At 43.6% G+C, this 12,883-nt stretch overlaps 1 protein-coding gene across 1 annotated transcript; it reads left to right on the top strand.

Moving 5' to 3' along the window:
* Positions 1 to 269: 269 nt before the first annotated feature.
* Nit2 (nitrilase family member 2) lies at positions 270 to 12,616 on the top strand. The gene is made up of 10 exons (XM_055594226.1): positions 270 to 409; positions 1,572 to 1,690; positions 3,504 to 3,624; positions 4,575 to 4,663; positions 6,254 to 6,347; positions 6,846 to 6,920; positions 7,867 to 7,945; positions 9,655 to 9,753; positions 11,773 to 11,828; positions 12,148 to 12,616. Exons 1-10 carry the CDS (start codon positions 385 to 387, stop codon positions 12,237 to 12,239), a joined length of 849 nt encoding a protein of 282 aa, XP_055450201.1. The 5' UTR covers positions 270 to 384; the 3' UTR covers positions 12,240 to 12,616.
* The last annotated feature ends 267 nt before the right edge of the window (positions 12,617 to 12,883 follow it).

Here is a 12,883-nt window from a genome sequence, read left to right as displayed (position 1 = left end):
GACCTTTCTATCCCGGACGTCCCACTCCTTAACCACTTACGGCACACCGCCGTAAACATAGGCTCCTCCTCTTTGATCCTGCTTTTGAAGGCCTTATTTAAAGAATTCGTAATCATCACTTTCTTCACGGTGTATCCAAGCGCAGAAGGTGAGCCTTTTTTAGTACGGGGCCGAGTCAAGGACTGAATACGCACAAAGCCCTGGGATTACTCACCAGGCCTGCAGCACAGCACAGCACAAAACAAAACACGTAATTCCCAGAACTCACCGAGGCCCGGCCCCTCGGCCGAACTCTTGACCACGCCCCTCCTGCGCGCGCGGGTCGGCCCCGCCTCCCGTGCTCCGCCCGGGGCTTTGAGAGACAGGAGTTCGTTTTGCCTTTTGATGCTCCGCGGAAGAGCCATGGCTAGTAAGTGGCGTCCTGGTCGTCGAGCTCTCTGGCGGGAGAAGCGGAGGCTTCGGTGCCGCGGTGCAGAGGAGCCGGCTGGGCCCCTACGTCCCCCGTCCACCAAGCCGGTGGCTCTTGTCGCCAGCGTCCGCGGCTCCGGGAAGCCCAGGCTAGCGGGGCCGCGCGCGGGCCGTGCGCGCACAGGCCTCGGCGCCAGGCGTCCCGCGGTGTGGGAGCTGCCCCGCTTGCGGGTCCCAGAGCTGTGGGTGGGGTGATGGGGTCAGTTTCCTGGCCCTGGCTCCCTCGCCTCACGGAGGGCGCGCAGAGCGCCCCCCACGCCAGACTTCCACTTGTTAGCCTGATGGTTGCGCTGCTTCGTCCTGTGACTCGGTGCGGCTCTCCCACCGCAGCCTTCCACGTCCGTAAAAGTTGACAGGTGCAGTGACCTGGCATATTCATGGAAGTAATGTTCCTATAATGGGCCCTTCACTTGCGGTGTTTTGCGTGCCCCGGTACCCACTTGTTCACCTTCATTGTCAGTTTATTATGGTAATTAGGGCAGCCAGGGATCTTCAAAGTGTCTTTCTTGAGGTGAAGCTACAAGCTCTGCGCTCGGCCCCAGTGGAAGGGTTTCCCTGCGTCAGCCTGCAGGGGGCGCTTTCCACCAGCCCCAAACCTGGCTCGGACCTTATCCCTACGTTGGCTTGTGGGAAAGCAGAAGCTAGAAGAAAAAACATAGTAAGTTTTATCCTCTCCTCCCTCAGAAGCAGAGGCAGCCCACCTTGGGTTTAGGGGAGACCTTAGCGAGTTTCTGATACCCTTGTGACAGCTCAAGGTATTTTAACCTAAAAGTAATGCCAGGTTTTGGTTTCTTATGTTTTTAATCAAGATTCTGGCACTGTTCAGTAAGCGGCATTCAGGGCTGCAAAGTAGGTTTTCTTACCAAATTTAGGATAAACCAGTGAATGAGCGATCATAGTTTTATACTTTAAGGATAGCTTTGGCCTTCCTCAGAAGCCAGGATTTTGTCAGTGTTGGTGATGTAATCTACCCTTTCCATTGTTAGTAGTTGTGACAATCAAAACCATGTCCAAACATTGCTGGATACCCCGTTTGAGAATTCTGGTCCTGGCTGAGCTTAGTGGACAGATCTGACGACTGTTTCCTCCTGTCTTTGTCCCAGCTTTCCGCCTGGCCCTCATCCAGCTTCACGTTTCTTCTATCAAATCTGATAACATTACCCGGGCCTGCAACCTAGTCCGTGAGGCAGCAAAGCAAGGTGCCAAAGTAGTTTCTCTGCCAGTAAGTATGGGGTCAGCGCGTCCTTTCTAGGTGCTGTTGCCTCAGTAGTGCTTGCTGGCAGTGGGCCTCATGTGTCCAGCCATGTCTTTTGGAACCCTAGTATTATTTTATGTTTGTCTCATCTATCACAGAGACCAGCAGGGATCTTTGCCATAAAATGTCTAACATGGTTATAGGTTTTTATCAAGATCACCTACCCTGTTCAGATGAGAAATACAATATCCATTGGCAGGGGTGGAGGGGTGGGGAGAAAGGGGGTTACTTAAAGCTAACACACTCAGGGCCTTAGTGCTTACTTTATTCCTTACATAGATAAGGCGTTTTTGTTATGGGTTTAAGGTCAGACCATGTTGTTTTTAGCACTTTACAACAGTTTTTGAAAAATATTTTGAGGTTTTAGTTGAAGGTTGTATCATATTTGGTGCTAAGTATACCCTTAGAATTTCTGGATGAGCAGGGATCCTTAACAAAGGGAATCTTGGTGTGTGTGTGTGTGTGTGTGTGTGTGTGTATTCTGAGAGGCCAGAGGATGTCATTCCACAGGAACAGTTCACTTTTGTTGTTCTGTCTGTCCTTGGACTTGCTCTGTAGACCAGGCAGGCCTTGAACTCAGAGATCTGCCTGCCTCTGCCTCAGCTGCTGGGATTGAAGGCATGTTGCTACCACTGTCTAGCCAGTCTGTTTTTTGTTTGTTTGGTTGGTTTAGAAAACACAGGGTAAACTGGGTCTGTCATTGGGACTTGGGGCTTACCAGTTAGTTAGTTAGGCTAGCCAGCATGCCTCAAGAATTCATCCTCACGCCATACCTAGTGCTGGAATTCTAAGTGCATCTCATGCCTGCCTTTTTTGTGTAGGTGCTGGGAATCAAACTCCCGCTTTACTGACTGAGCCATCTCCCCAGCACAATCCACTCTCCCCCTTTTTTGAATGTGGTCTCACTGTGTAGCCATGGCTGGCCTGGAACTCACTTTGTAGACCTGCTGTTCTCTGTGCATTAGTTACAGGACTCTTCTGTACCTGGAACCTAACGGTGGTCTCTTAAGATGTGACGTTGCTGAGATGAAGTGAAAGCCTAGGAAGGAAAGTGCTTGAGTCCTGTGTATGCTTGCTTGGTTCACTGACTCTTTGACACTCATCTTGTACAGGCTGGTCATTTTTAGCATAGTGCCTGGTACACAGACACCTCCATTAAACACAAAATGAGAGAATCTGAATAGAAATCCAGTAAATTTTTACCTCCTGTTTTCTGACATGTCAAAGGACTGTTAAAGGCAGATGTGTGCTGTTAGTGTCATTGTCATTTTTGATGTCTGTGTCCCGTTTCTGTCTTTGTTTCATCCTCACCAGCTTTTCCTGTCCATGAGAGACACCACAGGGTCATAATGATAATCTCAGAATGGAATTAGAAATAGCTTCTTTACAGTTAACAAAACATCTTAACTTCTGTGGCTTTCAGAACTTTTTAGGCATAAGTTTTGTTGCTTTGTATAATTAGTATAATTTTGAGCTCCAGAATTCATCTCAGGATTCAAAATCACAGAGTAATTCTGAATTGTGATGGGCCTGGATGAGCAAGAGCTGGTCATTCCACAGGTTCCAGATCTAGCCTTCTGCCAGGGTAATCAGGGATGATTGGTAGGAGTAGTTGCCTGTTGGTCTTTGATTGCACATCCTCTAGCCCTGCGTCTTTTCCTAGTGATGGTTTATCTACTCAAGCAGGACCAGAATCGGAATAGTGTGTTTCTGCTCTCTGCCAAACTCTAGATGGTTTGTGTGGTTTCTCCCTTTCAATCCTCCTCTAACATTATTCTAGGAATGCTTTAATTCTCCATATGGAACAAACTACTTTCCTAAATATGCAGAGAAGATTCCTGGAGAGTCCACACAGAAGCTTTCTGAAGTAGCAAAGGAGAATAGCATCTATCTCATTGGAGGTAATTTCTTCCATGAAGTATAACATCTAAACATTAAAAGCATTAGCATGACTTTTGTTACATTTAAACTGAACATTTAAACATTTCAGCCCTTGAAAGAATGAGGTTGCCTGGGGTGGTGGCATACACTTATAATCCCAGTACTTGGAAAGCTGAGGCAGGAGGATTGCAAATTCAAGGTCAACCTGGGATACATTCAAGGTATACTAAGTATAAAAAATGGAAGTTCAGCATGATTACAAACAGATTTGCCCATTTAGATTAATCCTCCGGTAAAAGATGACTGTATACTTCCACATGGAATTATGTACGTAAAGGCCTAGTAAACACCATAGAAATTGATACTGATGACTTTCCCTGTAAACGCAGCAGTTAAAGGGCTAGATAGAATGTGGCAAGAAAAATCTTACCTTGTGTTCTATGTGCTAATTTAGAACAAAAAGCACAATAAAGCTCTTGAGCTTCTATGAATATAATGAACAAGATTATCATGTATTATGATTATCACGATAAAAATAATTAGAAATGAATAGGCAGTAGCAATGCACAGAGCATATATGGAATTGGTTCTGCGATGGAAAAAGGCTTGTTTGTGTCTTCACTTTCTCATCACAGTGCCTGTGGGATTCACTTTTGTTGTAAAACTTGTTGAATTTGAGCAATGAGGAATGCCTGATTTTCTTCTAATGTTACATATTAAAACTGTTGCCCAACATCATGGCCAAATTTCACGGACAGTTAGGTTATTTTTTAAACCTTTCTCTGACATTTGGACTAGTTATATTTCATCAATAATTTGGAGTTTAATCACTGAAAGATATATTTAAGGGGTAAAAAAAATGCTTAGAATAAACTTTGGACCCAAAAGACTATTTACTTAGGCCTTTATCTAGTTGACCTGTTTGACCTTTTTGTTATTGTTTTGTGTGGCTGTATTCTCTTAATGGAAGGCTCCATCCCTGAAGAGGATGATGGGAAATTGTATAACACCTGTGCTGTGTTTGGGCCTGATGGAAACTTACTAGTAAAGCATAGAAAGGTAAGTAGGGGATATACAAATCTCATCATCTTTTACTTTCTGTTTCTTGCAAGGATATAGAAATATAATTAATCTTTAAACTACTGGCTTTGTATGTAGCAATCTTGTTGAACTTATTAATTCTAATTTACTTTTGAGTGCAATTAATCTGAGAATGACAGCTTCATCCTTTCTTTGTTCCACTTACACATTTCACTCCTTTTTCTCATTCTCATTGCATACCAGTAAATAACAGGTGTCCTTAGCTGGGCAGTTTTTCAAGACATGTTTTCTCTGTATAGCTCTGGTGATCGTGGAACTTGCTTGTTTGTTTTAGGATTGCTTAATACAACTATTAGATGAAAAGAGTTCCCTTCATAGAAAAGTCTTCCTGTTTTGTTTTTAAAGCCATGGTTGGTTATAGAAGTTTACCAGATACAGGCTGGAGATAAAGCTCAGTGGTGGAGCGTTTTCCATAGCATGGATAAGGCCTGGGTTTAGTCACAGTCATTGCCACCACGCCCATATAAGCTACTAAGGCTCAGTATATATCTTTGAGATTGTATGTTTTTTTTTTCTTTACTAATGTGATAAATTACATTGGTTAAATTTCTGATATCAAGACATTTGCTTTCCTTGAAAAAAAAAATTTCATTTTAGCTTGGTAGTGGTAGCACATGCCTTTAATCCCAGCACTTGGGAGGCAGAGGCAGGTGAATCTCTGAGTTGGAGGCCAGCCTGGTCTACAGAGTGGGCTACAGGTCACCCAGGGCTACACAGAGAAACACTGTCTTGAAAAAGGGAGGGAAAAAAAAAAAAAAAACCAAAGGAAAAAAAATCTGTTATTTGGAAGAGACACAATATAATATATATGCATTGCTGGCTTTGTTTTGTAAAATTTTACCTGGATTTTGTGTTTCTTTTGTTTTGAGACAAGGTCCTTCTGTGTAGCCTAGCCTGGCTTTGAACTCAAGTAGTCCAGATTGGCCTTGTGGCAGTCCTCTTCTCCAAACATCCTTAGTGCTAGGATTACAGGCAAGAGCCACCATGCCAGCTTACCCATTTTTAAATGCTGCATATTCTTTTCATTTTCTTTGTTGTTGTTGTGGTTTTTTTTGATACATGACTATCTTTGTAGACCAGACTTGCCTCAAACTCAGAGATATCCCTGTCTTTACCTCCCACGTTTCTTTTCTTCTTTTGCCAGTTTTGTCAGTTTGATTCTGATTCTGGAAAATCTTCCATAGCATTTATAGTGAGTAAAAGCAACACACTACGCCCATGATGAGCTTGGACATTTGCACACCTGTAGAAAGAATTATAAAACCCACATCATTTCTGCATTTTCCTGTACAAGAGAGGATAGGTAAAACCGTGACTCTGTCCCTTCAGACGCTGAAAAGAAGACAACGTCACCTGTTATTTAATGCCTGAGATCCCACACAGAGCAATGAGATAGGAGTTGGATTCCACACAGTTGTAGGTGCAGTGTGGGCAAGCTGGGGATGATGTTTGTATTGCCATTCTTTGGCCCTGGGAGATAGCTGCTGCCACTGCTGTGAGTGAGTCCTGTGGGAAAAGACATAACCAAATCAATTGTTTGTGATGCAGATCCATCTGTTTGACATTGATGTTCCTGGGAAAATTACATTTCAAGAGTCTAAAACCTTGAGTCCTGGCAATAGTTTCTCCACATTTGATACTCGTGCGTACAAGATAAGTTTTCCTCTTACAGTAATCCCAGAAAAGAGGAGCGGGTGTTTTCCCTTTAATGTCTGTCACCATCTTTTTCACGTATCTTGCTAAAAGTTCAGAATTAAGGAAAGTAAGCAGTCAGAGATCTGCAAAGTTTGGACAGAATGGAAACAAACTTAGGGTTTCCACATTGCTCTCCCATTGGGTTACAGCCTCCTGACCGTAACATCCAGAGTGTTCCTGTGGGGCCACGATTGACACACCCTATTTAGATAATGCGTCTTACTCAGAAGGAATTGTCATAGCTGTCCTGGGGTTGTCAATGATGTCTTTGAATGATGTCCCAGTAGGACTGAACTTGCAAATTGTTTCTATGTAGGAGTCATGTATTAATTCTTCCCAGTGTTTTGTGATCAGAGAAGCTTTACCTTTCCACTCCATGCTAGAGGAGGTTTACTTCTCCTTTGTGCATTTGTTTTGTTTTGTTTTTTTTCTGTTTGGATTACAGCTTACTGCAGAGTGGGCCTGGGCATCTGCTACGACATACGCTTTGCAGAGCTTGCACAAATCTACGCACAAAGAGGTGAGACAGTGCTTGGAGGTTTGATTCTGGGGTGGTCTCTGTGGCACATTGGAGGTAGAGTGTCTTCGTGTCCAGCTTGTCCAGAGCATCTTGCTAAGCAGACATCTGCTGCTCGGGGATGATAGGTTAGAGGCGGGACGTGATCTCACACACTATGTAGTTAAGGCAGAAGATTTGTTCTGGAATATCCCCTCTACCCTTTGAGTCCCTGGTATCACTGTATCTGGAGATGCATGGGGCCCAGTGGATATGGAGCAATGGTGTGGATTTCAACACACACATATATAGTTGGTAATGTTTTGGTCTGGAGAAAAAGACTTACTGTCTGTAAAATAGGATGAGCCAAGTCAGGAGATCCAAGTTCTTGTTCTGACTCTTCCCCTTAGTTGGCACAGTACTCTGACCAATCATTTTACCTCTCTAAAGAGCTGTGGTTTCTAGTTCCCCCAGAGAACTGATATGACAGAGGATTAAGGAGTACACATACAAAGCACTTCTGATGGTGCATATTACCTAACAGTGTCCTTGCTGGGCCACCGAGACCACTGACACCGAACTAAGTGAAGTGGCATGGACTATCCAATAGCTGTCTAGCAGATGAGGCGCATGTGTTCTGGGCTTAGCAGTGTCTGAAACTGTACTGCCCCAAATTGTTTGGCAGGTCAGCCACATACTTCTTCACTGTCGTGCGCCAACCATCTGGTGCTGAGCGGCTCTACCTTTTAAAAAGTGAAGGCACAAGTTCTGACATCAGTCATCTACCTCCTTTTTTCTTGTAGCTGTGTTTCATAGGTATATCTCTAAAACTTTTTTAAATTCAGAGCCTGTCTTACTAGGCTGACCTCTTTTTGTGTGTGGAAAAGTTCAAGATGGGTTGTGTTGGAGAAGGAGGAGGGAACAGGGTCACTGAGTGCTCACCATTGCACTTTTTCTTTCCTTCCTGGAGGCTGCCAGCTCTTGGTGTATCCCGGAGCTTTCAATCTGACCACTGGACCAGCCCACTGGGAGTTGCTTCAGCGAGCCCGGTAAGAAAGCATCTCAGTGTTGATCAGCCTTAAATGGAACTCTGCCCCCACCCAGCCTGACCTGGCACCCAGCACTTAGAAAGGATGACTCTGCACAGAGAGCCCTGCTCGATACTGTCTGTGATGCCATAGCAGTGGCTCAAGAGATGCCAGGGTTAAAGGTGTGTGCCACTATCACCATGCCTGGCTTATGAGAGCAGGATTTGTTTGTTTTAGATTGTACATGCTTCTTTTTCTTTCTTTTTTTTTCTTTTGTTTTTTTGCCTGGACTATTTCACCAAACATAGTGACTTCCAGTCTGCAATGGCTGAGGGCCATCTATTGTACAAGAGTACAATCTTTATCTGTTCGCCAGTTAACAGACACAGGATATTCCTGTTTCTTGGCTCTTGTAATAGTCCAGTGGTGCTGGGGTTCAGATGATTCTTTTCCATGTTCTGTTTCATTTTATTTGGTTGTATGCCTCTGAGTAGGATTTCTAGACCACATGTTCTGTTTTTAACTTTTGGAGACAATTCTACTGCTTTCCACAGTGGCCATGCTAACTTATGGTCCCACTAAGAGTGCACTGGGATTTTCTCTACCCCCTCACAGGGACTTGTTACCCTTGGGCTTTTTGAACTAGAGCAAGGTGGTTTTGTGGTTGGTCTTCATAGTTTTAAGTTGCTGGATTAGTGATATTGGGCATTTTAAAAATGATTATGTTGGCCAGTTGTGTCTGTCAACTGCTTATCACTGACAAAATGACCTAGATAAAGAACTGAGAAGGATGGAAAGTTTATTTCTGCTGTACTCTCAGAGGTTTCATTTCACACCTGGCTGGAGTGTGTATTTACAGGCCTTTTAACCATAGGCAGGAAAGAGGAGGGGCCAGAGTCTTCATGTTCTTCAAGGTCACTCCCAAAGCCTAATTTCCTCTTTCTGTGCCTTACTTCCTAAAGGTTGGGCAAACTCCCCTCCAAGGAGTTCTGTGGGCTGAGAACCAGCCTTCAATAGATGGGCCTTTAGGGAAGACATTCAACCTTGGAATTGTACCACCATTCGCTTGGCTTCTTTTTAATGTCTGTTGAGCTCTGCTTGCTCTTCCTTGAGAGTTTCCCTGAGTGCCCCAGGCTGACTTTGAACTTTGATTCCTCTTGCCTCAGCTTCCTGGTTAGTGGTATTACAAACATACTTTGATTCATTGCCTCATTCACTCATTCATGCATTTATTGTTTTTCAAGTCTGGGTTTCTCTATGTAGCCTTGGCTGTCCTAGACTCTTTATAGTCCTGGCTGGCCTCTAACTCACAATGATCCACTTGCCTCCCTGAGTGCTGGGATTAAAGGTGTGTGTCACCATGCCTGGCTAGTGCCACTTTTAGATTGGGTTGTTGTATAACATTTGAGATTTTAGTATTATTAGCTACATATTTGTAGACACTGCTCCCATTCTGGAGGTTTTCTTTCTGTCCTTGGTACCTTCATTTGCTCTTCAGAAGCTTCTACATTTGATTAAAATCCCATGTGCCTATTTTGTGTTTGTTTCTTTTGGTGTCTTGTTCCCAAAAACCCTTGCTCATTGCATTGTCCGGAAGCCTTTCCCTGTGGTTTTAATGTTTTCACAGTTGCTTTTCTTTTTTTTTTTTTAAAGAACGGTATACCCTTGGATAGAAACATGCTGTAGGTCTATGTTGTGCAATGTATTTGCTTTCTGTCTGTCGACTACAGGGCTGTGGATAATCAGCTGTACGTGGCTACAGCCTCTCCTGCCCGGGATGACAAAGCCTCATATGTGGCCTGGGGTCACAGCACTGTTGTGGATCCTTGGTGAGTATGTCTTAGGCTGAGGTCAGCTGGAATTTGAAAGACAAATGGTTGTCTCCCTGAAACTCTACCCCCTTTTAAACCTACATATCCTGTCAGGGAAGCTTTCACTTGCAATCCACATGAGAAAGAAACCATCCTGCTGGCCTTTGCCCTCCTTTGCTTGTCTAACTAGCTGTCTTGGCAGTCATACAAAATAAACAAGGCAGCAGCGATTGGCAGGCCAGTTGGTTTTAGTAAAAGATTCCAGAATTCTAAGTTGGCTTTTGGCTAAAATTTAGGCCGAGTGACTGATCCCAGGGCAGGAATGAGAAGCTAAGGCAAGAAAGTTACTTCCTATATGATGATTAGAGAGATGGGGAAATGGGTTAATGCAGTGGTTCTCAATCTGTGGGTCCTGACCCTTTCACAAGGAGGCACACATCAGATATCCTGCATATCAGATATGGACATTATGATTCATAACAGTAGCAAAACTAGTTAGGAAGTAGCAACAAAAATAATTTTATGGTTGGTCACAACACAAAGGGTATTAAACACGAACTGTATTAATATGAACTGTATTAAAGGGCCGCAGCATTAGGAAGGCTGTGAACTATTAGGTTAGAAGAATCTTGACTGTCCCCTGTGAAAAGGTAAAGCATTTTGCCACCAAGTGAACACGTCTGTCCAGTTGCAGTTTTCTCTCCATGGACAGTTAGCAACTGCAGGTGAAATTTTACAGCACACGTTCACACATAGGATCTCAACTAGTCCACTAGAACTTTGGACTTCAAAAGTTGGCTTTAGTCCACACTTCTCTGGATGTACACACACTGACACACAAAAGCATTTCTGCAATTGCAGAATAATCAGAATAGTCGCCAAACCAGAAAGGCTTGAAGTTTAAATTATCACTAAGGGGCTTCAGGGGGAACGATGTATGTGTGTGTGGAGGGGGTTCCACCAATGTGTGTGTGGTACAGAGCCTTTGTTCCACACACCAGGGTTTATGGCACACACTGGAGAAGTGGAAGGGTTAGGCTGGCTTGTGTCACTTTCTAGATGTTAGTAACAGGCTCTAAGGCCAGTTCTGATGGCTATATAAGTGGCCTGTTGGTCTCAGAGTAATTGTGTATGCTATGCGCTCTTCCTTTTTGTTTCTTCTGAAGGATTTTGGGGCCTTCTTAAGTTGGGGTGGTTGGTGCCTACGGGTTACCTAGTGTTTGAATTTGGCAAGACAGATGGATGGAAATTAGAAAAGGATTTAATCAAATGAAAAGATGGTATTGGTATCTCATCCTTGCCAGGAGTTTGTGGCTATCTTATAAGTACAACCAGTTATTGTGCGAGATGCTTTGTTTTGATATTATTATTTGGAAATGAATCATTTCTCTATGTGTGTTTTGAGCCTCTGCCCTAGGCCAAAGGGCTGAGTACTGACTGTAAAGTTTTCCACATTAGCCTTCACCTGGACTTTTGAAGTACTGTTGCTCCTGAGAGCATATAGACCCTTACCACTTCATTCAGATACTGTTGAGTTAAAATCTTTTCCTCCAATCTGAAACTTACTAGCATGAGGAGCCAGGGATCTCAGACACATAGGCAGAGGTTCTAGATCTGGGCCCTGGCACAGGTCCAGCCACACTACCCTCAGGTGTGGTTACAGCTGGGAGGGATTGAGGAAGAGGAATGGATGGAGACCCTCCTAGGAAGGGGCTTTTCCAAGAAGTAGTAGTGGCACTTTCAGTTGACTGTTGGCAGCTCTACTCCCAGGTGTTTAAAATCATGAACTAGCTTTCGTTTTCTGGCAGTGTGCACTTTACTAGGCATATTCCATACTTTCCTTACCAAGCCCCACAGGGCTTCTTTCCACATGATGTGCCGCAAGTTAACATAAATAACACAACCAGAGTTGATACTGTTTTCTTGTTTTAGATCTTAGAATCTTTCCTTTGGCCTGTTACACAGTAGGAAAATGTAGAGAACTGTATTATCACCAGATGTCAGTGAATCCCAATTCATTCTCTGACTCTCCTTCAGGGGTCAAGTCCTAACCAAAGCCGGCGCTGAAGAAACAATCCTGTACTCAGACATAGGTAAATTTGCCCTGCTGTGGTTCCAACTTCTGTGTGTCTCCATTGCTCTGTGGCTGGTCACTTGGAAGGGTTCCTTTGTGCCCTCTCTTCCATCCTGGTTGATTTTCTGGACCTGAAGATGCACCCTGGGGCCCTCATTGGGCTTGCTTTGTTTGGTTTGAACACCAACACATTGGTTTCAACACCAATGCCAGGTCAGCAGCATCCAGACAAGACAAATGTTACTGAGTCACTTGCTGAGACTTTGCTTTTGTTGGGGGAAATGGCATTGTTTGGTAAAGTTTCAAATTACTAATCATGTATGTTTCTGTTTTTGCAGACTTGAAGAAGCTGGCTGAAGTTCGGCAGCAAATCCCCATTTTAAAACAGAAGCGAGCAGACCTCTATGCAGTGGAGATGAAGAAGCCCTGAAGATGATTGCCTCTACTAAATCCTTTTCTGGACAGTGCTTACAGGCCCTTACACGTTAATTTCACCACTGATCTGTCACTAGCCCCCTACTGAATTACCACCTTTTTTCTTTCAATGTGCTTAGTAATAGTACTCTAGTTCTTGATAAAGACCTTAGTCTGGTGGTTTTTGGGCACTTCAGTCTCACGATTCTTTTGTACAATTAAAAACTGAAGCCTCTAAGCAGTTTTGTTTGTATGTGTAACTAGTAGTGGGCTTGTCATGGTATGACACTCAGCTGAGAAAATGTATGTTGCAGGAACACTAACATTCGTGGTGCTAATATCCCATCAACATGACACTTTCAAAAACTTTTATTAAAAATTGTTTTCACACAATATATTTTGATGTTTTTTCCCCTTCCTTAATTCCTCCCCACTCATCTAAATTTGTTGTTTCTCTACACACGTAGTCTATTATTGTAGTTACTTACACAAGAGTAACAAAACCAAGTGACTAAAAAAAATGAAGTATAGGATTTGGTACACAAACACAACTACGAAATACTAATCAAGAAAGTGAATGTATGTATTACCACCAGAAATTCCCCTGTAAGCTTTTAAAAATATGTATTATTGTTTGTGTGTGGGGTTATGTGCAGGTGC

The sequence above is a fragment of the Psammomys obesus genome, unplaced genomic scaffold (genome assembly GCF_907164565.1).
Source record: "Psammomys obesus unplaced genomic scaffold, mPsaObe1.curated_primary_1811, whole genome shotgun sequence".
Classification (NCBI taxonomy): domain Eukaryota; kingdom Metazoa; phylum Chordata; class Mammalia; order Rodentia; family Muridae; genus Psammomys; species Psammomys obesus.
This window is presented reverse-complemented; position numbering and strand designations above follow the sequence as displayed.

Bases quoted from the DNA above. Each gene is read 5' to 3' on its own strand.
- Nit2 (XM_055594226.1), top strand. From the start codon at position 385: ATGCTCCGCGGAAGAGCCATGGCTA. The intron at 6,348-6,845 runs GTGCGTACAAGA...TTTGGATTACAG, and splicing joins TTTCTCCACATTTGATACTC to CTTACTGCAGAGTGGGCCTG. The intron at 6,921-7,866 runs GTGAGACAGTGC...TCCTTCCTGGAG, and splicing joins ACAAATCTACGCACAAAGAG to GCTGCCAGCTCTTGGTGTAT.